The 25,894-nt window shown below is 38.7% G+C and overlaps 1 protein-coding gene across 4 annotated transcripts in view; it reads right to left on the bottom strand.

Annotated features, from left to right (window-relative positions):
* The window catches only part of igsf9bb (immunoglobulin superfamily, member 9Bb), a 114,656-nt gene that overhangs the window by 72,043 nt on the left and 16,719 nt on the right, over positions 1 to 25,894 (bottom strand). For all 4 annotated transcript variants that reach the window (XR_008303841.1, XM_026938854.3, XM_026938855.3 and 1 more), the window contains exons 2-3: positions 12,913 to 13,104; positions 6,129 to 6,275 (exon numbers count right to left, since the gene is read on the bottom strand). Coding sequence is in view for 3 of the 4 variants with exons in the window: in XM_026938854.3 (XP_026794655.2) it covers positions 6,129 to 6,275; positions 12,913 to 13,104 (339 nt within the window). In the remaining variant the exon portion in view is untranslated. The remainder of the gene's footprint in view (positions 1 to 6,128; positions 6,276 to 12,912; positions 13,105 to 25,894) is intronic.

The raw sequence follows: 25,894 nt of genomic DNA, 5'->3' as shown, positions 1-25,894 counted from the left end.
CCCTCAGCTAAAGGTCAGTTAAAATCGCCTTGTTATTAAAGATGTTAGCAAAAAAAATAAATAAATAAAGTCAAATTCTTACAGTGATACATGTGCAGATATAGGGTGCTTTGCTCCATTTATGCAAGTGGAGTAGCAACCTAAAAAAATACTATTTTGTATGTTATTGGACTCACACTACTTACACCCTTTATATGTAAGTTTCACATACATTTGAAATCTATGTCTTAAACATCAACTTATTGATTCATTTCCAGTTTCCAGAGCTCTCTCCATTCAAGTAGAACCTGGTGTTGTATGACTGGAAATAACTCCCGGGAGTGATGCCAAAATGGCTTCCAAGTGAACAGGCTTTACTATATTCCCTTTGTTAAGACTCTATGCTAGACGTAAGTGACAATTAATGTAATTTTCCATCTTCATAAAAATCGCCATCCTCCAAAAATCCTTTCACCGCTACATGAACTCAGTACCGTCCCACGCAAGTTTACCCTAATCAAAGATACCAAAAAGGCACTGCACTAGTCATTTGCACAGTACGAGGGATACACAGTTTTGCCATGTAGACTCTTTCATAAAACTAATCTGATCCTGTGTAAGGGTCAGACTAAACAATAGTGACCCTCTTGTTCAATCCCACAGGATTAGCGCTGACTTGCTGCCATGGTACAGCGGATTTAATCACTTTGCTCTCTTCTCTGACCCTCCCACTAGGAAGTTTGTTTTAATACTGCTTATCCATGTTTCTATGGCAACAGAAGCTCTCGCTTAACCTAGAGGAATCGGACATCCATATTACTCTCAGCAACAGTAATATAGTTACCAAAAGGTGATAATTTCAATGTTCATTATACTAGTGAAATCTGAGCCGTGATACATTACTGTTTTGAGTGTCAGAGGTCTGCATATGAAAAATCCACAGAAACTGTGAGCTGAGCTGACACACAAACTGGCAGCTGGAGGTTGTACCATTGTTAAACAGTGCAAACAAATGAACACAAATAAAAAAAAGGAATGTGGTTAAATTCAAGCTGGACTTTCAAGGCAATCAAGCTGTTGAACAACACCCCAGTCATCCTCTGTACACGTCTTTGATTAAAACAAACCATATGTCTCAGGGTTTTTCTGAGGGTTTTGCATGAGTGAACTTAATAAATGCTGATTCACAAAGAGGGCTTACAGAGGGTTGCATCTTTTCATATGAGCAAATTAGCAAGTCTTGTTCGCTAGTCTTGTCAGCCTTGATGAATATGATAATTGGAATGTTTCTAAAAATGTCCTAAAACTGAAAAATACTAGGTGGATTATAATTGTGTGCTCAAATTGATACCACGAAAGGGCATGTATTCGATTTTTTGGAAGCTGTTTGAATATAAAAACAAGTTTATTAAAGTTTCCTGATATTTTGGCTCAGTATCTCAAAGATAACAAGAACAATTTTCAAAACCATAACTTACATTTGCATGGTAAAGCTGGTTTCATGTTAAATATTTTGTTCACACCTACATAAAAAGGTTTTCTTTACATGCCACTTATTATTAAATTACTATCATATGTACACTTTATTAAAGTATTATCATATCCATCACTATCATATCTACACTCTTTTATTCAGCACTCATGTCTTATTTGATTTAATTCAATGTGTCTCACTGTGTCTCATTGAGTCATAATTGTCAGGGAATTTTTACTTTACTTTTCCCACTCCTACTTGTTCTTGAACAAATTCCTCCTGCAGTTATTTTTGTAAAATAAAAATCTAAATTAAATCCTTGCAATGTGACACAGTAAATTCCATTGTGTCCAGCACTGTGTGAAAGAGTATCTTCACCGCTGTGGGTTCCATGCCACTATCCAATCCCACTCAGGGCGCTGTCACAGCTAGAAGCTGAGCTATATTCATTTTCAGGCACTATTAAAGCTGGAGTTGAACATGGTGGTTCAACTCCAGGGTCAATATCAGTGTGGAAAAAAAAGCTTCCAGACACTCTAGACATAGCATCCTCCATCCAAATGAAAGCCACGCGCTATAAGGAGGGCTCTGAGGTCAGACATGAGCTTCTATGCTGCGCGATCTCAGTTCCAGGATCAACGATTATAGCTGAACCATATTTTAACAATTGGTATCACTTTAAATAGTGTAACACGATACAGTGATGTATTATTTAGTACATTCATTGCACTGATGCTGGAAATGTCATTTGTATGGCTGTTAATTGAAGGTCATGTATCAGTTTTTGTTTTAACTATAGAAAAGATGACGAATCGACTACTTTCTTTTTTTTGCTGATAGTAAAATTTAAATAGCCGTGCAACCTTTAATACATGCCTAATATAAACAATATTACCACATGTCATTTTTAGACACTTTTGCTCTCAGTTCAGAATTGTGAGGGAGAGCCGTAACTTTGTCGGGCGTTCTTCCTCTGCTCAGAAAATCCCTTCACTAACTACAGGCTCTAAAACTAGTTCAGCTTCACTGTTTATGCCTCACGTATCCTTGAGCATCTTAATCATCATGGTTCACTTGGGCATTTAAAAAGCATAATTCAGTGACTAAAGACAGATGCTAATGTTTACACACACTAATCGATGCCATATGAACATGCCCCATATGTATGCATCTACACACGTACACATTCACCTACACACATCTCCAGAGTGTCTGCTCCCTGCAGCATTACATCATTTCCACCCCTCCCTCACACTTGAGCCGCTGGAGAGCATGTGTGAGGGTGAGAATATCACAGGAACGATATAACAGCGGTGGTGGCATCTCTGAGACGGGGAGCAGCAGCGAATAGGGATCAAAAGCTCTCAGTGACAGCCTGGTGGAGAAGCACTCACTGTGCCGAGCAGTAACCGCTCCTCGATTAGCACAGCACAGCCTGCAGATCACATCTCTACCCGTCACCGTGAGGATCCCTCTCCCAGGCTCAGGGAATTCATCACCAGGCCACATGTATATATTCATAAGGTTATGTAAATTCTTGGTTTTCAAAGCACAGCAAGCTGCTGGAATAGAAAGAAGACTTTTTGTATCAATGTCACGTTATTAATGACATTAATTCTGCATGCCAACGCTAATTCCACAGCAGAGATTGAAGCTTACAGATTACAAAAGCAAGGGCTTCTCACAAATAATGGCATTTTTAAAAGGATTTTTAGTCTTATTGGAGTACACACTAGACCCAGTAGTTTTCAGCTGGTGGGTCACTTGTGGGCATCTTCCACTTCTCCATCAAAAGCGAAACAAATTGTACAGAACTTCTGACAGTGCATTTTTTAAAAGGCATCTGGTGTTTCCTGTTAACAGCTTGCCAGTGTTGCCAGTTCTGCAGTTTTCCCATAGGCTACTTTTGCTGCGAATTGATTTTTTTTTTTTGATCAATTACATTACTGCTCTAATCATTTTATGAAATAAATTAGAAGGGAGAAAATGTTTAAACTGCTTTCAGGTCACAAATTAATGATGAACTGAGAAATGGCTGTGCCAGAGGCAAGATCACGTTGAGAACCGTTGCACTAAACAATCAAGCAGACTCTGAGTTTTTGATGAAATGAGAAAATCCAAAATCTTGATGGAACCAGAGCAATCTTGAAGTTCCTCTTATACCACAGCAATCTTATATTAAAGAATGACACATCACAGTTTTTATCCATTTTTGGTTACATTTAATGTTGTGGAACATTTGTGAAACAAGTTAGCTCCAGTTATCACTTATGTTATAGCAGCTATAAATGGTCATACCATCACCATGTTACCAAGAAACCACAATTTAGTGTGGTCTTTGGTCATTTTTGCATGATGGGTTGTAAAGACGCTCCTAATTTTTTTTTTATTTTAGGTGCATCATTGTCTGTTTTCTGAATCAATTATATCACAGGCCGTCTTGCATTACAAGACCTTCAGTCTTAAAAATCTTGCTTTACCTCCAATTATTCTGGCACAAGATCAGCGATAATGTTGATTAGATTTCTTTCTAACAGATAATAACTGTTTCCAAAGCAATCAATTCTGATTACTTGCAAATCATTTCCAAAAGGCAAATCAGGGATCAAATCTGGTGAAAATATTCAGCTTCAGTATAAAAGAGTCAGGAATTAGGTGATAGCATCGTGTAACCTGCTGTGGCAGAAGTGTGACCGTAGCTGTTGACTGTAGCTTTTAGAGACAAGCACTGATATTAAAGTGTTAGTCACTCTGCAGGAAGCACACACACTCACACACTGCAGATTAACTGGCCTCTCAACACTCCACCTTGTCTGTGCTGAGTTGCCAGATTTAAGACCAGACTCCAATACACAAACACACAGATGTGTCTCACACACACACAGACACACACACACATACACACACTGACTGGTGCAGGGCTCTTGTCGTCTTATACCTTCACTTTCTGTCGCAGAGCTCAGCTGATAAGGCAAAATCAATGGTTTTCAATTTGGCCCCAGACAGACAGCCAGTGCTGCTGTGGCTCCTCACCTCTGGAACAGCACGCTGAGGAGATTTAGCTGTCCAGATTTAGAAATGTGATCCAACATCCTCAACACACAGGCGCAATAGGCAAAATCTGTCTACTTCCCTGTGTAATTGCAGAATTAGATTTCCCAGCAGATGTTTGCAAAGGGTTTCAGAGTGTTGAATGTCCATCACAGCAAAAAAAAAAAAAAAAGTGCAGGCAGTATGGAGATGAAGAGGAAAGTAGTTCTCAAGGCAACAGCAGGCAGGGCTGAGCAAATATACTGTTAGCATTCTGTTTATATCTTTACAATGTTTGTCTTGCAATTGCAAATAACAGTTCATGTGCTTAAAACCTACATGCTACATTTCCGAAATATCTCACTACTTTTTAGATATGTAATCCAATTGGACAGCTGCAGAAACCTGACAGTCTCTGATTGGCAGCTACAAACTATCAAAACTGGGTGTAAAATGGTATTGTGTAACTCAATAAAGTCATATTGGCTAGCTAATTAGCTAGCAGGCTATCTAGCTAGTAGAGGTGTAACAATACACAAAAGTAAAATTCGATATAATACAATATGGTGGTGCCTCAATTCAATTCGGTTTTATGACAGCAAAAAAAGCATTGCCTACATGTCTTAGTTTTCCATTTTCAATTGGTAAAAACATTCAACATTCTAAAAGTACAAGAATTAAAAGTTAATAATGACACAGTGTTTGAGCAATCTATTCAGACACTTAGCAGCATATAACAAAAAAAGCTGCACATTATAACATAACAAAACTAAATACAGCTAAATAAACATTAGCTTTCTGTTCAGGCTTTCACTGAGGTGCACGGTTGCCAGGTTGAAGCAAAATTTCCAACCCACTACATCTCAAACCCGCACAAAAAAACCCTGAAAATAGGGTATTTTTGTATTTTTTTTCTCAGTATTTGCGACTTAACTGACTTAATTTTTCCACCTGCACCTTGTGTCAAAACTAGCCTAAACTGGGGTAAAAAAAAAAAAAAAAAACACACACAAAAACACTTGGTAACCCTGCTTGTGACTCTCATGGGGGAATGTCTGAAGCCACACAGCTCTCTGTAGCTTGTGTTTCTGAATCCTGTGTTTTCCTCTATACAGAGTGTTTCCATATCTGTAACTATGAACTTCCCAGTTCATAACATCAGCACTAACTTCTTTAACCTGGTTTGAATCAGCCAGGAAATGCAGGAAAAGCAGCAAAGAGTGTGTCTTTTTGTTTTCCTCTATATCACCTATCCAGTGGTATTAGTGCTGGTTAGTATGCTTTAAAATATTGCAAAAACTTCTGGGTAAGTTTGTTCCTGAGGTCTACACTGATAAGCAAGGGCTCATCTACCAAAGTTCCTCAAGCTAATAAAGCATTGGATTGGCCCGTAAGATTGGAATAGAGGTTCCCCAACAGGAAGTGCTGAATGACATTGAATGCGCATTGAAAATGTTACTGTCATGGAGGAATTTCTGTCTTCTGTCCAGACAATGGGAACAACACAGCTGAGATGCCCTGGCTTGAAGTTGCCCACAAACATCAGCCCTGATCCACAACCAGTTTGTCAAACCCTGACTGCAGATCAGCATTACCACCTTGTCTGAGACAGAGATTCTGGGCTAAGTGAAGGGCCAAGACTCACCATTCACTGTAAGATGCACCCAGCTGCCGTTGTGGAAGGTGTCGTACTGCTGCTCCAACATCAACACCTTGCACTCGTACCAGCCCTGATCATCCGAACGTACCCTCTCAATCCGCAGAGATGACTTCCCATGCAGGCTAGCTCTTCCTGAGACAGGGACACAGAGACATCATATTAGCTCTGATACACTAGGTCCTTTGTGTAGTTTGGTATGCAGTATAATTTGGTATACAGCATTTTTCAGACTTTATTCAAATTCAAATGCAAATTCACATATGTATTTGCAGTTATATCCCTTATGAGTGTGCATAGTTTGGGACATTAAAATTCAATTGCAAAACATGTATTTGCATTTGCATTTTTGTGTAGAGAAATGCACAGTGGCTTCAAGAACTGAAACGCCATTGCAAAGTCCATTTGACATTTCATTAATGCCTTAACTGGTATGAATTCTTGCATATTGAAAAAGTACCAGCAATTCTTGCAACTCAGACTTTAGACTTGGCTCAGATTTACAGATTACAGATTGACTAGGACTTGCAACTCAGAGACTTCAGACTTGACTAGGACTTGCAGCTCAGAGGCTTTAAGATTTTGTACTTAGATTTACACTTCAGATGCTTGAGAATTGACAGCTCAGAGACTTCAGACTTGACTAGGACTTGCAGTTCAAAGACTTAAGATTCTGTACTTAGACTTGCAGCACAGATGCTTGAGACTTAACTAGCACTTGCAGCTCAAACACTTGAGAACTGACTAAGACTTGCAGCTCCAAGACTTAAGATTTGAATAGGACTTGCAGCTCAAAGGCATGAGACATGACTTGGAATTATAACTCAGAAATTTGACTTAGATTTACAGATCAAAATTGTTGAAGTTTTAAGACTTGACTTGGACTTACAGCTCAGATACTTGAAACTTAACTAAGACTTACATCTCTGCCCATTAGCATTATCAATCGGTTCAAGTTTAACTTTGGATGGGTTTTATCTGAGATTATCAGATTGCAGTTCATCAGTAATCAGGTGGCATTATAAATCACACTATATTACATTTTCTCAGAAACTGGGCCAAACAGATGTAGCCAGTGCAGACCCCTGGTTTGTACACTTTACCTACTCAAAGCACTTTCTATGAAATATTCTTGATGCCCTACACCAAAAATTTTTTTTACAGAAAAGCAGCCAAAACGTTTCTTGATCATTGCAGTTGAATTAGATTGTGTCCATTTAGGCTAAGCAAACATATGCTTCAGGTGCCACAAAATTGTTAGCTTTGCACAAAAGGGGGTAGGAAATCTACTAGTACAGTATGCTCAAGTTTAGCTGAAAAAATGAGCAGCCAATTTTTAGTGCCCTGCAGATCAATAAAGCAGAGCTGGAAATGGGCCACAACTGCTCAAGAACAATGGAATGTCTTGGGATGCTTTTACAGCAGTGATAAAGAGGTGACAGAACCACAGGACCAACAATGACATGCTGCTGGTTAAAGATAGTTCTCAGGTAGAGACATGCTGGAGGTATAATAGAGGTCAATACACTAAGCTTGCATTCTCCCTTCCCTTACTTTCAAACTACTTTGTAAGCAATTAATTGGTGTACCATTGGGGCCCAGGACACAACCTACATTTTTAACCAATATATTTTGGGATGTAGTGAACGAAATGCAATTCATGGACACTCCCAACCATTAAAGTTTCAAAACATTACATTCTTAATCACATCATTTTAAAGAATTACATTTTTAATTCATAGACAACTATAGTCACTGTCACATCTTTTCGTTCTTGTATAGAACATTAACTCATTACAGTGCTCTCCTGTCAGAAATCTACATCACTGAGGTGACTGTTTGCCTTTTAGACAACAGCTTTTCATACAATCATTTCTTGTGCCAAAGCAGATGTATATCATGGCATCTGTTGTGCACAGATGTTCAGACACCAAAGAGACATCACTAATGAATTGTACAAAGTTCATCCTCCCTCTATTTAGAGATAAATGCATCCTTTGTATCATGGCTATGTAGCTAAAACTGTCATGTCAAATGGCATGCTTCAGAATTATTTAGTTATAACACACCCGATTGTAGCAGAAGAAAGAACAGGCCTGTTTAGAACCCACTGATCAGACTGTTTAGCATAAGACCACTTCTTTTCTTACTTTACAGTGAACTCTACACTGGCTCAAATAATGCAGTACTGTGAGTGGCAGTTCAAAGGAAATATTGCAGAGCCAAATACAGGAAATAAGAGACTGCCTGTGTCTACAGGATAAGGCCAACTGCTTTATTCCGAATGTAATGCACAGCACACACACAGGCCTCTGTTCAAGAGTGCACTATGGGTCCAGCTGTGTGGAGTAGAAAGATTTGTGAATGCTACAGAGTGGTTCTTGTTACCAGGGTTACTATATAATTAAAGTTAAAACCTACAACTCTACACAAAATTGAAATATTTACTAAGAAAATGAATTTCTGGTGTTGCTTTTCTGTGTAACACAAGCGTGCCCAAAAAACAAGAACCACAATATGCTGAAACAGCTTCTTTCCAAGAGCTGTAACAATTATCAACAAATTGTAAATCACACAATCACTTCTCAAGACTTAATATGTTTAATATTTTGCACTGACAGCACCTTGATCCAAACACTCCTGCACAGTCTTTCTGCACAGTTATACTTTTGTTGTTGCCATGCTCTTACGTGTGTGTGCGTGTGTGTGTGGTGCCCTTGTGTATGTATTGTTGAATATTGTATGTTGTCCCTATATGTCTGCACCTTGTACCAAGACAAATGCGTGGTACATGCAAATGTGCTTGGCGAAATAAAGCGATAAAGTGATTCTGAGTTAATTTGAAAAAGAGTAAATATCTGTGTAAATATGTCTATACTGACCTGAAAAAAATATGCTCATGTTGATGCTGTAAATATTTCTGATATTTGATGTAATGAGTTTTGAAAATATTCAGTAAAGCTTGCTTTAAAAAAGGGAGGAAGGAGATGTGTTGTATTAAATGGTGGGACAATTTTTTTTAATCCCATTCCTGCCAATCCCACCAATCCTGCCTGCTGAAGAATTCTTATAAAATTCTAAAAATATATATATTTTTAATAAAACCATGTATCATTCTAATGAACAAAGTATAACTGAAGCATGTTGCCATTTGCACAGAATATTAATGATATCCTAAAAATGTTTTGCCTGTTTAAAGGATGTTACACAATGTACAGTTTGGATTTCTGTATTCCTCCCTAAAGATCAGACAAAACATTTCCCAGTAGTAAAATCGATAAAACTGAAATAAAAAAAAAATCTACAACATAAAATTGAAACATTTAATCTTCAAAACAAACTAGAAAAAAATCAAAACTATAAGACTAGTCTGTATAACATGCTTCATCTGAGGCTCAGTGCTTAGTTAAGCTGCTGGGGCTTTGAATGTCTTAATCCGTGCAGCAGCGTTTCATAAATTTTACTCAGTGCCGAGAAACATGGTAAAACTTGTGTCGAAAATTCCGCAGAGATTCCAGGACTCAGTGTGAAGGAAAGAAAAAAGTCCCTGCCAACTCATTACCATTCAGTGTGAGCTTGAGCCATTAAAATTGCATATCCTGCCCCTAGTGACGTCTGATAAACTATCAGAGTTTCTTTGCTTTCATAAATCTGACATGTTCTCAAATGATGTCCTTGCTGTCTCCGATCTATATCAGTGGTGTAATTCCTAATCTAATATGTGAATAAAAGATTATGTTTAATCTAAAAGGTTTTGCTCTGATGAATGGAGTTGCACCTCAGTCACCTGCCTGCAGCTCTGTGATGCTATGTTCCCTATTCATCAGCATGGATAGAATGGCTCTTTGAATCAGACTTATCGACAAATTCATAATCAGCATGCTCTCTCTGGCATTTTATTCTTTTAGTGTTTATAGGAGCAGTGATCTGAGATGAGAGTTTCATGTTCTTTGTGCAGTGTGTTTTAGTTTGTTCAACACAGTGGAACTGATGGGACACAGTTTTTTAGTCTGTGGAAATAAAAAAATCCAATACATCCTGAGATTTCTGCAAATTATTATGTACCTCCCTGTCAAAAAACATTATACCACAGCACTGATTGGTCGGGTGGCGTTAATTAATTTTCTATAACAGCAACTTTGGCAGCAGTGCCGGCTGTAAGACAAATCACAGGTTTATCTTTATTTGCTTGTTGGAATTTCTACAGAAACAGCTCATTAACAGGGACTTGTATGGTAGACACTTCACATAATCTAAGTCTAATAATAAACGGATTAAAAAAATACACTGTTATTTAACGAAGAAAAACATAATAATGGATATGGTGAAGTTTTCTGAGAGGAGACATTTATTTTTTAGAAGGACTCTCCAGTGTCAATGCTTTGTAACACTCAGAGGTAAAGTTGAAACTTTAAGTTTTATGATGTGGGAAAGCACTTTGAGGATTCTGTTACACAGCAAACTGCAATTGTTTTTGCCTTATTAACTTCAAGAGAGATAAAAAGAGGCTGATGAGGAAATGAATGTTTATATTCATTATAAAAGTAAGTAATAACATGAAATTGTTTTGTGGATGTTCCACAACATTAAATGTAACTATAAATGGATAAAATTATGATGCTTCAGTCTCCAGTAAATAAATTACTGTTAGTATTGACAAATAACTGTGGTATAAGATGCATTAAACACTGCTGTTATTAACTTTGGCATAGTAACAGCAACATCCACATCACACCACCCTAACATTGATTATTTTCCTATAACAGCACACCCCCAAGTGGTATATTCCTGACACACATTATTCCATTATACCACACATTACTCATTGCGTGATGAAATTGTACAATTATCATACACAGCCTAACAGTTCCGATGCTTTAATAAAAGCCGTGTTTCATCTGATGAAGTGGACTGATCTACTTCATTTCATGTAGACTGTAGAACTAAACACATGAATCACGGATCATGACCAGAGACCAGGCAGATTATGGAACTAAATAATGTGAGATATCTGGAGGATTTTTCTGTCAAACCCCATAAATCTTAAAAGTACAGTGAAGTCTCTGACACAGTGGCAAAGTGAGTGTTAAGAGAAGATTTCACAGTGCAGTGTTACATGTTTAACACCTCCAAAGCAACATTTTTTTGGTAATAATTCCCTCCAGAGTATAACACATCAAAACAAATTCAGTCTGCTTAGAGAAAAATTCTTTGAACATTATATGGATATGTGACAAAATTTCATTTAAAAAAAAAAAAAAAAAAAAAAGAAGAATCTTTAAAAAAATGTTTTTATGTTTTTATTAATGTAATCTGTGTTTTTATGTTGGTTTCATATGTATTTGTATAACAGACTCTCAGTAGCTTGAAAACACCAAATGGTGTAAAAATATATATTTTTATGCATGTGAAAGAACATTGCTTCTTCAATATTTTGTTATATGCACTCAAGGCGCAGCAGTTTAGGTTGTACACTCCACCCTTCAATGCCCCCAACCCCATCCCCGCATTTTCTAGCCAGTTTGGTCAGCTGCCAATTCTTAGCCGTTAGCCAGCTCTCTCCTGTCACACAACAGCTACCAACCTGGAGGGATGAAGGCTAATATGTGAAGCCAGCCACCACATCTTTTCGAACTGCTCCTCATGCTGCATCACAGGGCAGCATAACACACTTGGAGTAAAGCGCTATCTGCCCTCTTCCACATACACAAGATCACAAACGCCCATGATTGGCTAGTGTCGTTATGATTGGCAGGTAAGAGAGAGTATGCCATCTCTACCACCCAGAGAGCACAGGCAATTTTGCCTCCTTGGCTCCTGGTCATGGATACCTGTGGCATTGCTTTTCTGTTGTGCCGGAAGCCCAGGGAGCCAAGTTTTGTTGGACAGTATGAACCAACTTCACCTTACTTTTAACTATGTGTAGGGTAAATTCAAATGCTAATTTTATAGCAATCTAAATGTATTCAGTGATAATGACTGATTTCTGTTTTCTTCCCTGCAGACATGATTTGCACCCTGGCTAAAATATGAATGTATAGTATTTGCACACAGTTTAGTCATCCTACTTATAGTTAGAACCCCTCTATTACATGTTATCCCTAGTGCTTGGGTTTAATTATACTTGAGTTTCATTTTTATAATCAAAAATATCATCTTCAGTGTTGATTTATTTTGCATTGAAATTCTGAGTTTTTTTTTTTTTTTGGTTTAAACCTCTTTCATTGACATGTTGGTCAATTTTCACTTTGCTTACCCATTATCTACATTACCCACAATACCACCTGACTACTTGCTGATAGTGGTGCCAGTGGGATTTAGCCTTTACTTCATCTCTGCCTAAATAGATTGATGCAGCAGAGGTTTGGTCTGTCCAACTCTCTCACTTCCTCATCCATACACTCTGCTCAAACGGATCAGGTTCCAAATCTTTAACTTTCATGCCAACACCACCACCAGCGCCATCACATTTTGTCAAAGGAAAAGTGGACTGACACAGAGAAAAGGTCAGTTCAACACCTGTTGCCATGCCAGTTACTTTGCAAATAAAGAGATGGGTACTTGGATTTTTATTCCGTCATTATTGGCTTTAGTATGAAACCATTATATTATAACGTTATAGAATGATTTCAGATTACAGAATTATATTTTAACGATTACAGATTATATTACTGTAATAATGATGTTATAATAATAATGGTCATAATTAACCTGTGCAGAGTGAGAATGTGTGTAACAGAGAATAAAAAGCTCGTGTGATTATGGAGCTCACCGGCGTACTCCGGGTCCACATGGGGAGGGTAGAATCGGAAGTTGATGAAGAAGGGGATGGGCACTCCGAACTTGAACCACTCCACCACGTAGGGCTGCCCGTTGAGCGGGTGGGATACGTCACATCCCAGAATCACGGTGTCCCCAGCACGGGCAGTCACAAACTGGGGCTCCTCTCTGACTCCGTGGGCACCTGCAACACAAAATACGCAAAAAATGGTTATTTCGCAAATTGTGACTTATGCACCACGTTCAACGTGTATTCGACAATCTAGTACCTTGTCTACAAGTGTTTTGCGGCAAACAGAAATGACAAGTTACCAGGTGGTACATCACGTCAGTGGGATTCAGACACAAGGGAAGCAGGCTTTTCTTCTAGCTACCAGTCAAGCTAAAGTCCTGCAGCACAATTTCGTCAAATAAATGGCTTGCTTGTTAGGGGATCTGTGTGACTAATAAGGCAATATATCATCATCCACAGCATTGATTTTTAGATCAATCATGCCAGAGTACACTCTTTAACTGAGTATAGGATAGAGCTATAATACACACAATTTTTCAGCTATATTTAATCCATGCTTTAAACCAAAGAAAGAATACACACTATATGTTTATCAGCATTTCCACATCTGTCTAATCACTGATTAATATAATAACAAGGACACTGTGAGTGTACTGATAAAATATAATATTGTGTGTTTTGTGCTTTGGACTTAACATTATGCTTAACATGATGATAATGAATATCTAACTGTTACAAAGTGCTGACAAGGGAGACTCCTTATAAAAATATTTAATAAACATCTCCTCACAGAAAGCTTCACATCATATCAATAATTATACATTTTTCTTTGTTAAATAAAATCACCTTTTTAAATACATTAATTATTAGGATCTCTGCCATACAAAATAGCTGTTACTATAGAAACCATTACATATTGTATTAGAAAACACGCATTAATATACATCTGTAATTTGAATTAGCTGCTGTTACAGAAACTCAACACCTTCTGAAAAATCAGATTCGAGAATTTAGTAGCGTGGTGGTATAAAACTGATACAAACAATACCACGAAAAACTGGTGTCAGTGATGGTCAGTGTAAAAAACCGTATCAATAATCGCTCTAAGACTACTACTCGCAGAGAAAGAATTTTAAAAAAGTATGAATTAGCTGGCTTCACGCAGGTCTTTTACACCCAACACTACTGCAGTTTCATTAGTCTGTTCTTCAAATACTGCAGAGATATGAATCAATGATACAGACACAGACAAATCGTCTCCTCTAACTGGAGCGTAGGATGCTAAAAGCATACTCCTCACTCCTTGCAGAAATGTGGCTCACCTTGGCTAGAGGTCACTGTTAAATCAAATACTGACTGATATAATTACCACTGCATATGCAATAGCTACAGAGTGCAGGATAATAACCATAGCAAAACCATGTAACAACAGAGTACAGGCCTGCAATGGGTTAAAAACAGGACGTAGTGGGTAAAAAAATAAATACATAAAACAGTGAGCCAATGTTGCCTTATTTAGAAATTTCATTTCCATATTGAGCCATAGCACATTTCAAAGCTGTGGGGTCAAAAGATGAGGCTCGCTGTTATGATTAGATATTCTCAATTGCTGATGCTGTCTCTCCTTCTTTCTGCCTATATCTCTCTCTCTCTCTCTCTCTCCCCCCCTCCATCCAGCCCCAGTAATGATGTGGTGATGAAAAGAGTCGTGTTGCTAGAGCATCCCTGTGCATATACCCCAGACTCCCCCTGCATCCAGTGCCTACTGCAGCACCACCTGCTGATTGGCTGGCGATGACATCACCAGTGAGCAAAACAAGCCATGGAAGGTATGACTTCACTGTACACACAGATGAGAGCAACAACCGGTTAACAAGTTCCTCTCCACGCTCCTCCAGGACTGCTCTCGTTTACAATGAAAGACACGAGGGAGCCGAACCGTTCGATCGTAGAGAGCGAGAGGAAAGAAAATGAGAGAATAAGCGAAAGAGAGATGATTATATATACACAGAGACATCCTACAGAGGGGGCTCAAACTCTCAGCATGACTAAAGATCACAAACATTCATTTGAAAATTTTGCTAAAATGATCTTTCCAACATGAAATTTTGGGTTCCTATCAAAATCACAATAATTCCACTTTTAAAAATCATATGTATACTTCAGAGATTATGTTCAGGTCATTTTGACCCTGAGACTAACTACTAAAAATAACTTTCCACTCCTGTACATGCAAACACACACACACGATGACAAGACATCAGAAAGGCTTGAAGGTTAATTTCTATCAATATCGTTTACACCGTAATAACTGGAATAGAGACCATCTATATTCTAAATTTGAAATTTGACAGTCACACATACCTAAATATGAACAGAACATGAGGGGTGATAGCTCATTACTGCATTTGAGTAAATGAGAAGAAAAAAATGGGAGATGTAGGGGAAGGGGTATCCTTTTGAATGTATTGGAATATCACTCTGAAAATTTGTTAAACTAGTAACAGTGTTTGTCTTCTGATTTTACACGGCAGTGAATGCATGCATTAAATCTTAAGTTGTCCAGTTTCAGTGACCCTGTACCCACTGTTGGCTCAGATTCCTACTCTGAAGTGGTCTTCTGCTGTTGCAGCCCATCTGCTTCAAGGTTTGAATTGTTGTTTTGGTCTGAGATGCTTTTCTGCTCACCAGGGTTGTAAAGAGTGCTTATTTGAGTTACCGTAGCCTTCCTGTCAGCTTGAACCAGTCTGGCCATTCTCCTCTGATCTCATCAACAAGACATTTCCACCTACAGAACTGCTGCTCACATGATGTTTTTTTGTTTTTTGCACCATCCCAGGAATACTCAATCCCACAGCCCATTTGGTACCAACAACCATGCCATGGTCAAAGTCATTTAGGTTAAATGTCTACTTCATTCTGCTTGATGTGAACATTAACTGAAGCGCTTGACCTGTTTTTGCTTGATTTAATTTTTGCATTGTGCTGCTACCACATGATTGGCTGATTGGATAATTGCATAAATGTGCAGGTGTACAGGCGTTCCTATTAAAGTGTCCGGTGAGTGTATGGACGTTTATTTCAGGAGGAGGCTAGGTCAGCTAAGTTAGAAATAATAATAAGTTCACTAGAACTTCTATTACCAATTAGTAGAATAGTCAAATAGTTTCAAACCAATATTTTGTCAAATTAATGATTTTATTGGTAAGTAACCTTGTAAGAAGCAGCATAATGTACAACTGGCTAATAATATTAGTTGTGACAAATTCTTAAATTACTGCAATAATAACTGGCTTGCCATATGTTTTTTTCTTGAAAGTCTTGCTAGTGTTATTCTGCAGTATTCAGTGGTTTTAATTTTTAAAAACCTAGTTTTCCTAGTTCTTCTGTTTGTATTTCAATCACTGTAGGTCAGATATATTATGGTTTTAATCTTTGCCTGTATTTCTGGATTTACACTTATTGGATTTTCCTTTGATGTCCTTGTTTGCATGTGACCTGACCCTTGCTCTGGATTTTCACGCTGATCCGTGGAAAATCCCAAATAAAATCCCTGAGCATGGCTTGTTTTCAGTCCTGCACTATTGATGGTAATGGATGATTTACTAGAACCAAGGAAATAAAAGCCAGGTAGTCTAAATTAACCAGACTAAATTATAGAAGGAATTAAGGAAACCAAGAAAACCCCAAAACACAGGCCACTCTCTGCTTCTTATTTACAGTGCAGGCCTTTTTTCTGTTATTGATGAACATCATCTCGACTCTAATGACTTTCCTCGTAAACACACATACACTTCCAAATGGTTTGCCTGGAAAAGGAAAATGCTACCTCCCCTTGCTTCTATAAATAAACAGAAATTAGTTCTCAGTAATAACCGCAGAGTGAGATGTTAAGGGTTGATGGACCTATAATTGCAATGGAGGATTTGCACCAGTGTGTAAGTCATCTGCATCAGGTTGATGGCCTCCCCGTAACCCGCTGCCACCTCTAATGCACATTTACAAAGGACATATTAGTCCTGACAGTCCATTCAATTGTGTTATTCAAGCGTTTTCATTCAAATAACCACCAACTGCCTTAGTTCACCTACCACTACTTGTAATGTATTAGATTTTGTCTTAAATAGCTCTTCATAACTTGCATTAAAATAGTTTTTATGTGCATTTGGGGTTGCTGAATATTAGGGTTTTCTAGGACCTCATAAATCACTCTCATTCATGGTGCCACAAGCAATTTTAAGTAGATTCTTTAGTCATTTGATTTCTTGATTTCTATTTTCTGGTATAAGTAAGTTGGGATTCCAAGGGTGGTGTTTACGTGCATTGCAAAAGAAATGCAAAATCAGCAACAGGAAGACAGTGTGGTGCGTAGATAAATTAAAAATCTGCCAAAATGTTTTGATAATAAAAGTGTGATATTCACTGTTAATTGTCTTGGCTTTCACGGCATACAGTGGAGTGCTACTACTGTATTTTTTTAAAGAAATCTGCCTGGCAATAAGGCGATTCACAGTGTTTCTAAGGTATCTTTGAAATTAGATGGTTACCATTTGTCTAGAAATGCTTTTGAAAATTACATACTGAACCTTTAAAAACTCCCTTCTTAATACTTCTGTAGTGTCAATGACAGAGCCATCTTTCTCACTTATAAAGGAAATTGGGTCTTCTGTAGAGCCTCTTGCCCTTGTGCACATGCTGGTATTAGGGGCAGATGGCTGAGGATGGATCAGCAGTCTCTCGGACCACTGAGACACACCAGCAACGATATGTACAGCAGTTCTACATACAGTACTGTTCCCTGAGGGGTTTGGCTGAGCACACATCCTGAGAGCATGCTGGATTTTAGTGTTTACTCGACATTATAATGCCCAAAAATAATTACACATCCTTCTGTTTTCAACCTTGTGGCCAAGAATGGTCACCTATATGTATGTGACATATATCTTTGTGACATATATCTTATATATACTGTGCTGTAACTCAGGAACCTGTATGGCTCCTAAACTAAGACTAATGTAGAAAAATTTGTAAAACCTGTAAGGAGATGTTTCTAACATTAATTGGAGTCTCCAGTGTCAGCACTATGTAGCATTCAGTACATTTTTGCATAGACTTTGCACTTTCCCGTTTCTCAGTATGTTTTCTTTTTGTGTTGTAATAACTTCAGGAGAAACAAAAAAGAGAGGCTGGTGAGGGAGTGACTGGTTGTAGCTGCTATAATGTAAGTCATAACAGGAAGTAAATTTTGGAAATGTTTCACAACATTAAATGTAACTACAAATAGAAAAAGTATGATGTACTTACAGGCACAAGAGTAATAAAAAAATTGAATTATTGCTGTGGAATAAGAGGAATAAAGACTTCTGATGTCATGATATTAGAAAATAATCAACTTTTGTAGGGTGAAAGTAACTCTGCTTCACATTGGGATGTATCACACCACCCTGTCATTATTTTCCTCTAACAGCACACCTTGTCATGTTTTATTCCCTACATATATACTATATATAGATGTTAGAAACATTCCTTTGAGATGCTGGTCCATGTTGACATGATTGCAGCAGATTTGTCAACTGCACAGTGAACACCTTGTCATGTTCATGGAACCAGTATAAGATGACTTGTGCTTTGTGACATGACTCATTTTCATGCTGTAAGTAACCAATAAAGGATGGGTAAATTGAGAAGGGGATATGTTCAACAACAATACTGAGATATACTGAAGCATTCAAACTTGATCGGTATTAAGGGACTCAGTATATGCCAAGGAAACATTCCCCACATCTTTACGCCACCACCACCAGCCTGAACTACTGACACAAGGGAGGTTGGGTCCCATAGATTCATGGTATTGACATCAAATTTTGAGTTTACCATCTCAGTGTCGCAACAGAAATCGAGATTCATCAGACCGTTCCCAGTGTATCCTCAGATTTCGGTTCTTGTCTGGCAGGAGAGGAACCTGATGTGGCCTTCTGCTGTTGTAGCCGATCCAACTCAAGGTTGAATGTGTTGGGCATGACGAGGTGCTTTTCTGCTCACCACGGTTGTACAGAGTGGTTTTTTTGTGCTGCTGTACAATTCCTGTCAGCTTGAACCAGTTTGGCCATTCTCCTCTGACCTGTCTCAGCAAGTCATCTCTTGTGAGTTGTGTTTTTTTTTATGTTTTTTGTTTTTTGGACTATTCGGTGTAAATTCTAGACACAGCTGTGTGTGAAAATCCCCGGAGATCAGCAGTGCCTGAAATACTCAAACCAGCCTGTCTGGCACCAACAAACATACCACGGTCAGTGTCACTGAGATCACATTTTTTCTCCCACTCTGACGTCTGAGGTAAACATTTAACTGAAACTGTTTATCTGCCTGATGGCTGATTGGATAATTGCACGAATGAGCAGGTGAGCAGATGTTCCTAAAGTGGACGGTGTGTTTACATGGATATTTCTTGCCCAAAAACTCCAGATAGCAACAGAGCCTACCTGATTAATCCTCTCTATTCAACACAGCACCTAATCCACTTCTTGTGATTTAGCTTTGTGTAATGTTTGTACTGAATGAGAACGGATTTGATCAAGCAACTGTTCTAAAGTTTTACTGTAACATGATGGCATCCTGCATTAGAAAAAGCTTTTTTCCCCCTAATTCCAGACTTGCCAAGCCTTATGTAAAATTATATAGTTGATTATTGACATCTTGACATCTCAACACTCGCAAGACAGTCAGCTTCACTTTCCACTCCTATGACACTGCAAAAATGGCACATATCCAATATGTAAGAAATATATTGAGAAGAAATCAGTTAGTCATCTCTAGAATCATTGACACACTTCGGAAAGATGGATAACTAAAATAAAATTTCTTTTTTTAACAGAACATGTTTCACAGTTTAAACATTGGCACTATACTTGATGAGATCAGCTCACTCCAAAGATTTTAAAATATGGACTGGAATGGCCATGTCAAAAGCTTGATTCTACGGTCATTTAATAATTTTTGTGTTGAGTTGGAAATCTTTTTTTGGATCATTGCTCTGTTGGGGGATCCAACCACAACCCTTCTTGGCAGAGGCAGCCAGATTTTTCACTTAAAATCTCCTGGTACTTCATGGTGAAAAAAAAACAGCCCTACATCATCACAGATCATCCACCATACTTATTTTACACTAAGCACACTGTGAGTGTTTGCTGCCAAATGCTTTATTTTTGTCTCACCTCCAGTCAAAGCTGAAGGCTTACTATTACCTATAGGCACATTAGGAATGCAGCTGAATAATAATAATAATAATAATAATAATACTTACTCTGAATGAACAGATAACATGTTCTAAGCAGATACAAATATAGATACAGACAGAAGTTTACTTTTTGTTTTGTTTTGGCTTGTTTTTTTTTTTAGAAAGCTTGCCAGAAATCTGGTTGAGACTAGAGGCGTCTATTGGATTAGGGTCCTCCAGGTGAGAGCGGGGTTCAAAAGCAGTCTCACACACATCTCTAGCTGAGGTCAAGGAACTGAGAGGTGCTGACAATGTTGGAATGTTAACCACAGGTACAGATAGTAACATTGTGTTACACCCCAAAGTTACATCAGAATCACATAATTATTATTATGCATCTGGTATTGGCATTGTCCCCACAGCCATGCATTTTTGGAGGTGTGTTTTGTTGGAGAATGCTGACAGTCAGCTTGAGTAACCTGATCCCATGTTCATCCCACTGAGACTCTCCTCAAACAGTCCTCTAAGCTGAAACAACATGCCCAATATATATGCTTGCTTTATTTTGACCAAGCTTTGAGATATATACACTATATTACCAAAAGTATTCGGGCACCTGCCTTGACTCACATATGAACTTAAGTGCCATCCCATTCCTAACCCATAGCGTTCAATATGATGTCGGACCACCTTTTGCAGCTATTACAGCTTCAACTCTTCTGGGAAGGCTTTCCACAAGGTTGAGGAGTGTGTTTATAGGAATTTTTGACCATTCTTCCAAAAGCGCATTGGTGAGGTCACACACTGATGTTGGTCGAGAAGGCCTGGCTCTCAGTCTCCGCTCTAATTCATCCCAAAGGTGTTCTATCGGGTTCAGGTCAGGACTCTGTGCAGGCCAGTCAAGTTCATCCACACCAGACTCTGTCATCCATGTCTTTATGGACCTTGCTTTGTGCTCTGGTGCACAGTCATGTTGGAAGAGGAAGGGGCCCGCTCCAAACTGTTCCCACAAGGTTGGGAGCATGGAATTGTCCAAAATGTTTTGGTATCCTGAAGCATTCAAAGTTCCTTTCACTGGAACTAAGGGGCCAAGCCCAACTCCTGAAAAACAACCCCACACCATAATTCCTCCTCCACCAAATTTCACACTCGGCACAATGCAGTCCGAAATGTACCGTTCTCCTGGCAACCTCCAAACCCAGACTCGTCCATCAGATTGCCAGATGGAAAAGCGTGATTCATCACTCCAGAGAACGCGTCTCCACTGCTCTAGAGTCCAGTGGCGGCGTGCTTTACACCACTGCATCCGACGCTTTGCATTGCACTTGGTGATGTGTGGCTTGGATGCAGCTGCTCGGCCATGGAAACCCATTCCATGAAGCTCTCTGCGTACTGTACTTGGGCTAATCTGAAGGTCACATGAAGTTTGGAGCTCTGTAGCAATTGACTGTGAAGAAAGTTGACGACCTCTTTCCACTATGCGCTTCAGCATCCGCTGACCCCTCTCCGTCAGTTTACGTGGCCTACCACTTCGTGGCTGAGTTGCTGTTGTTCCCAAACTCTTCCATTTTGTTATGATAAAGCTGAGAGTTGACTGTGGAATATTTAGGAGCGAGGAAATTTCATGACTGGATTTGTTGCACAGGTGGCATCCTATGACAGTTCCACGCTGGAATTCACTGAGCTCCTGAGAGCGGCCCATTCTTTCACAAATGTTTGTAAAAACAGTCTGCATGCCTAAGTGCTTGATTTTATACACCTGTAGCCAGGCCAAGTGATTAGGACACCTGATTCTGATCATTTGGATGGGTGACCGAATACTTTTGGTAATATAGTGTATATATATATATATATATATATATATATATATATATATATATATATATATATATATATCTCAAACCTTGGTCAAAATAAAGCAAGCATATAAATTACAAACTGAATTGTGAGAGAAATTTTCTGGGAGAAAAATATGCTCCTGAGTTCTTGGTGTGTAATCTGTTCGACACATATTCATATCTCATAACGGTGGCAATTCTCTTTCCAATATCTGGCAGCTGTTGTACGCGTGTGTTGTCAAGGCTACTGAGGTTAATCTACCCGCCAGATGGGAGACATATGATTAAGACGCTTCCCAAACTCCTAAGAGGGCATTGTCTTATCCCCCCCCATGCCCACCACCCCTACCCCCCACCATTGCCACTTTTGCTGTGATTCTTTGAGGTAATGATGTTAGAAGTTGATTCAATACCCAGTCAGGCAGAGAAAGCAACAAAATATTGGATTTCGCTAATGAGGTTTAAAAGCCGCTGCGGCTGTCGTTTTTTAATTGCTAATGGGTAATCAAAGGCTTTATAAAGATGCTCCATCACCAAGAAGTCTTCCACTACAGACGGCCTACAATATATAAGCTTACTTTAATGCTAAAAGATGTAGGGAATTGCCAACTAAGATTTTCCAGGAAGCGAAAGAAAAAAAATAATATTAACAAGATGAGGTGGTAAAAAGAAGCAGTAAAACATATTTGTGTACATAGGCTACATTTGTGTGTGTGTTACAAGGGTGTTTTCAGGTAGTTATAACAACCATCTAAGAATTCTTTACCCCATTTTGACATCCATCTAGATGGTTGTAGGTATGTTACTGAGTGGAGAACAATGCTTTTTCACTGGGAAACTCATTCCAACATGGATGCTCCACCTCAGACTGTCTGTGTTGGGTTGATGGATGATTATGTCAGAGTTCTTTCATCTCTGGCGAACTTTTTAAATGGAGGATCATTTTCTTGCACTGTGTATTCCATTACTGCATTGTTCTTATTAAAATCAATGCAAAGAGATGCATTTCTCTGATATTAAAACATCCAACATGGAAACACTTCTTTATTTCAAAATAAATGAAACAGGTCCATCAAATTTCCAATAAAGAAAATGATTATTTCCAAATTGTTTACGTGTCTCTTATGGACAATTTTGACTTTTTCTTTAAAGGGTGCATGTGCACTGAATTTTCAGTGAACAGGCTTATTGATGAAGGTGGCCTATTATTTATTGGATTGGACATGATTGTCGATGAAATAAAACAACTGTAGTGCTTTCAGTTGGAATGCCAATAGATTTCTGTTGGAACGGTCATTGGGTGGGAAAATAGAGCTCCACCACACCACTCAGATCAATACAACTTACCTACTTGGCAACATCTGGTAAGGGTAAAGGGAAAAAATCAATAGGTTTTTACAGCACTATCGTTTTAACAGCATTTTACAACTGAAAACACTTGAGTTTGTGCACATTTACGTCAGGAGGCCACTGTAATGTTACAATGCACTTCGGGAATTCAGTGTGGTCAATCACCTAGTTCCACCTGTGTGTCCAATGCACCATGTCAGCACATCAGACGCTCCAGATATAGAAACCTGTGTTATCAATAGCAAAGTGTCCATAGCAGTTTTGAACTGGCATGTGGGGAAAACAGAAAAGAAATGACAAATCATCCAATGGGTATGACTGAGTAAAGATAAAGGTTTGATTCGGACATCAAGGTCATCTGAGCTGCAATTAGGCCTTGGTGTCCATGAACCAATGGCTGGTCATGTTTACATGTGTTCAAACTGCCAGCAAAATGATTCTCGAAAATTAGCGTTCACTTTCAATGAGAGTTATGATTTACAGTGATGGAAGGCTGTGAAGGCAAAGCAAGCTGACCAAGTGATGAGACCTTTCGTTTGTCTGCCACACTGGTTTTAATAAAACTAGTAACCCTGCACTTGTATCAATCTGTCCACTTCATGACACCTCTTAGATATTGGCTTTTAAGACAAAGGAGACATTGACTGCTTCTGTATAAAAGTCATAAAAGTTATAATTATTGAAAGGATGAAGCTTTCTATATTAGCGTATGGAAGGAGTCTCCATTGTCAGCACTTTGTAAGAGTCAGAAGTAAAACTGTACCTGCAAGCTTTTCAATGCGACTGTCATGCAAAGTTGCTTTTTTTTTTAAATTAACTTCAAGAGAACGTGAGGGAACAATTGCTTATAGCTGCTATAATGTAAGTGACAAAGGAATTAATTTGTTTCACAACATTACATGTAACTATAAATGGATAAAAAGTATGACATGTCATTCTTTAATAAATAAATATTTGTTAGTGTGGCAAATTTCTGTGCTATAAGAGGAATAAAACAATTCTGGACATCCTGGAAAATAATCAGCTTCGGGCTGGTAACCATGACTCCACTTGACTTCAGGCACAATCACACCACCCTGTCTTTGCACAATACATCCTATTTTATTCGATACACAGAGTATGCTCTAATAAATGAGATGTGAACAAGGTCAGGATCTATGGCACACACCAGCCTCAAATCCTATATCTTTAGTGAAACACTGACCATATCCAATCCTCTTAATCTGCAACTTTTCCCGAGTAGAGCGTCTCTCTCACTCGTAATCCCTGGCTCTCCTGCAGCAATAACTTCCCAAACTTTCAGCAATACAAGAGGCAGACAGAATCTGATTAGAGCACAGCACAGACAATCGAGGCCACACACACAGGCTGACTCACCGCTGAAAGAGGCACACACACTAATCTGAAAAAAAGGCTGTTCATCCTCCAGGGAAAGAACATCCCACTCATTACACAATACAGATCGTCTACTCTTAAGTCTGGGGCTGTGACGTAACAGTGATTTTCATTTTTCTTACTTGTCCTGTAATATATGCACAACAAATTTCAATTTCAAATGGGTTCTGTGACCTTCCCACCCTCCATTGCCAACTGTACCATATACAAAAACAATCTTCAACTGTCCAGTTTGGGTGATCCTGTGCCCGCTTATCCTCAGATACCTGTTCTTGGCTGACAGGAGAGGAACCTGCTGTGGTCTTTTGCTATTACATTGTATTATTGCCATCCACCTCAAAAGTCGATGTGTTTTGCCTACTGAGATGCTTTTCTGCTCATCACGTATGTAAAGAGTGGTTATTTGTGCTAGCATAGCTTTCGCGACAACTCAAAGCAGTCTGGCCATTCTCCTCTCATCTCTCTCATGAGCAACTTGTTTCTGCCTGAAGAACTGCTGCTCACTGGGTGTTTTTATGCTTGTTTTTTGCACCATTCTGCATAAACTCTATAGACTGTTGCACACGAAAATCCCAGATCAGCAGTTTCTGAAATTCACCAGCCCGCCTGGCAACAACAACCAGGTCAAAGTCATTAAGATTACTTTTATTTCTCATTCTGATGTTTGATCTGAACATTAATTGAAGCTCTTGAGCTGTATCTGAATGATTTCATGCACTTCACTGCTGCCACATGATTGGCAGATATGTATCTGTCTTTAGACCGCAAGTCTTATCTAATTATCTAATTATCTAACATTCTGAAACCCCTACCATTCAATAGGTATTGTATTGGAAATTAAATTAGCTTCTACAGAAAAAAAAAAAAATTTAGGGAAAAAAACCCACATTTGATACTAATACTAACCTGATCCAATGCTAAAGTAAAATATTACAGAATGCATTTCTCTGTCTTCCAGCCTATGCAGTTGTAAGAGGCAAAGCAGTGCGGCATATGACACCAGCACAATCAACTAACCTTATCCAAGCTGCAGCTCGATTTGCTGGTAATGCATCTCTCTATTTATATCTGACAGTTATTCCCTGCCCAATGCCTCTCTACCTTTTCACTCTATGCTAGACTTATTCATGCTTTATCCTTTATCTCTGGCACGGGGAAAAGCACA

The sequence above is a fragment of the Pangasianodon hypophthalmus genome, chromosome 15 (assembly GCF_027358585.1).
Source record: "Pangasianodon hypophthalmus isolate fPanHyp1 chromosome 15, fPanHyp1.pri, whole genome shotgun sequence".
Classification (NCBI taxonomy): Eukaryota; Metazoa; Chordata; class Actinopteri; order Siluriformes; family Pangasiidae; genus Pangasianodon; species Pangasianodon hypophthalmus.
Note: the sequence above shows the minus strand (reverse complement) of the source record. Positions and strands in the feature narration are given on the sequence as shown.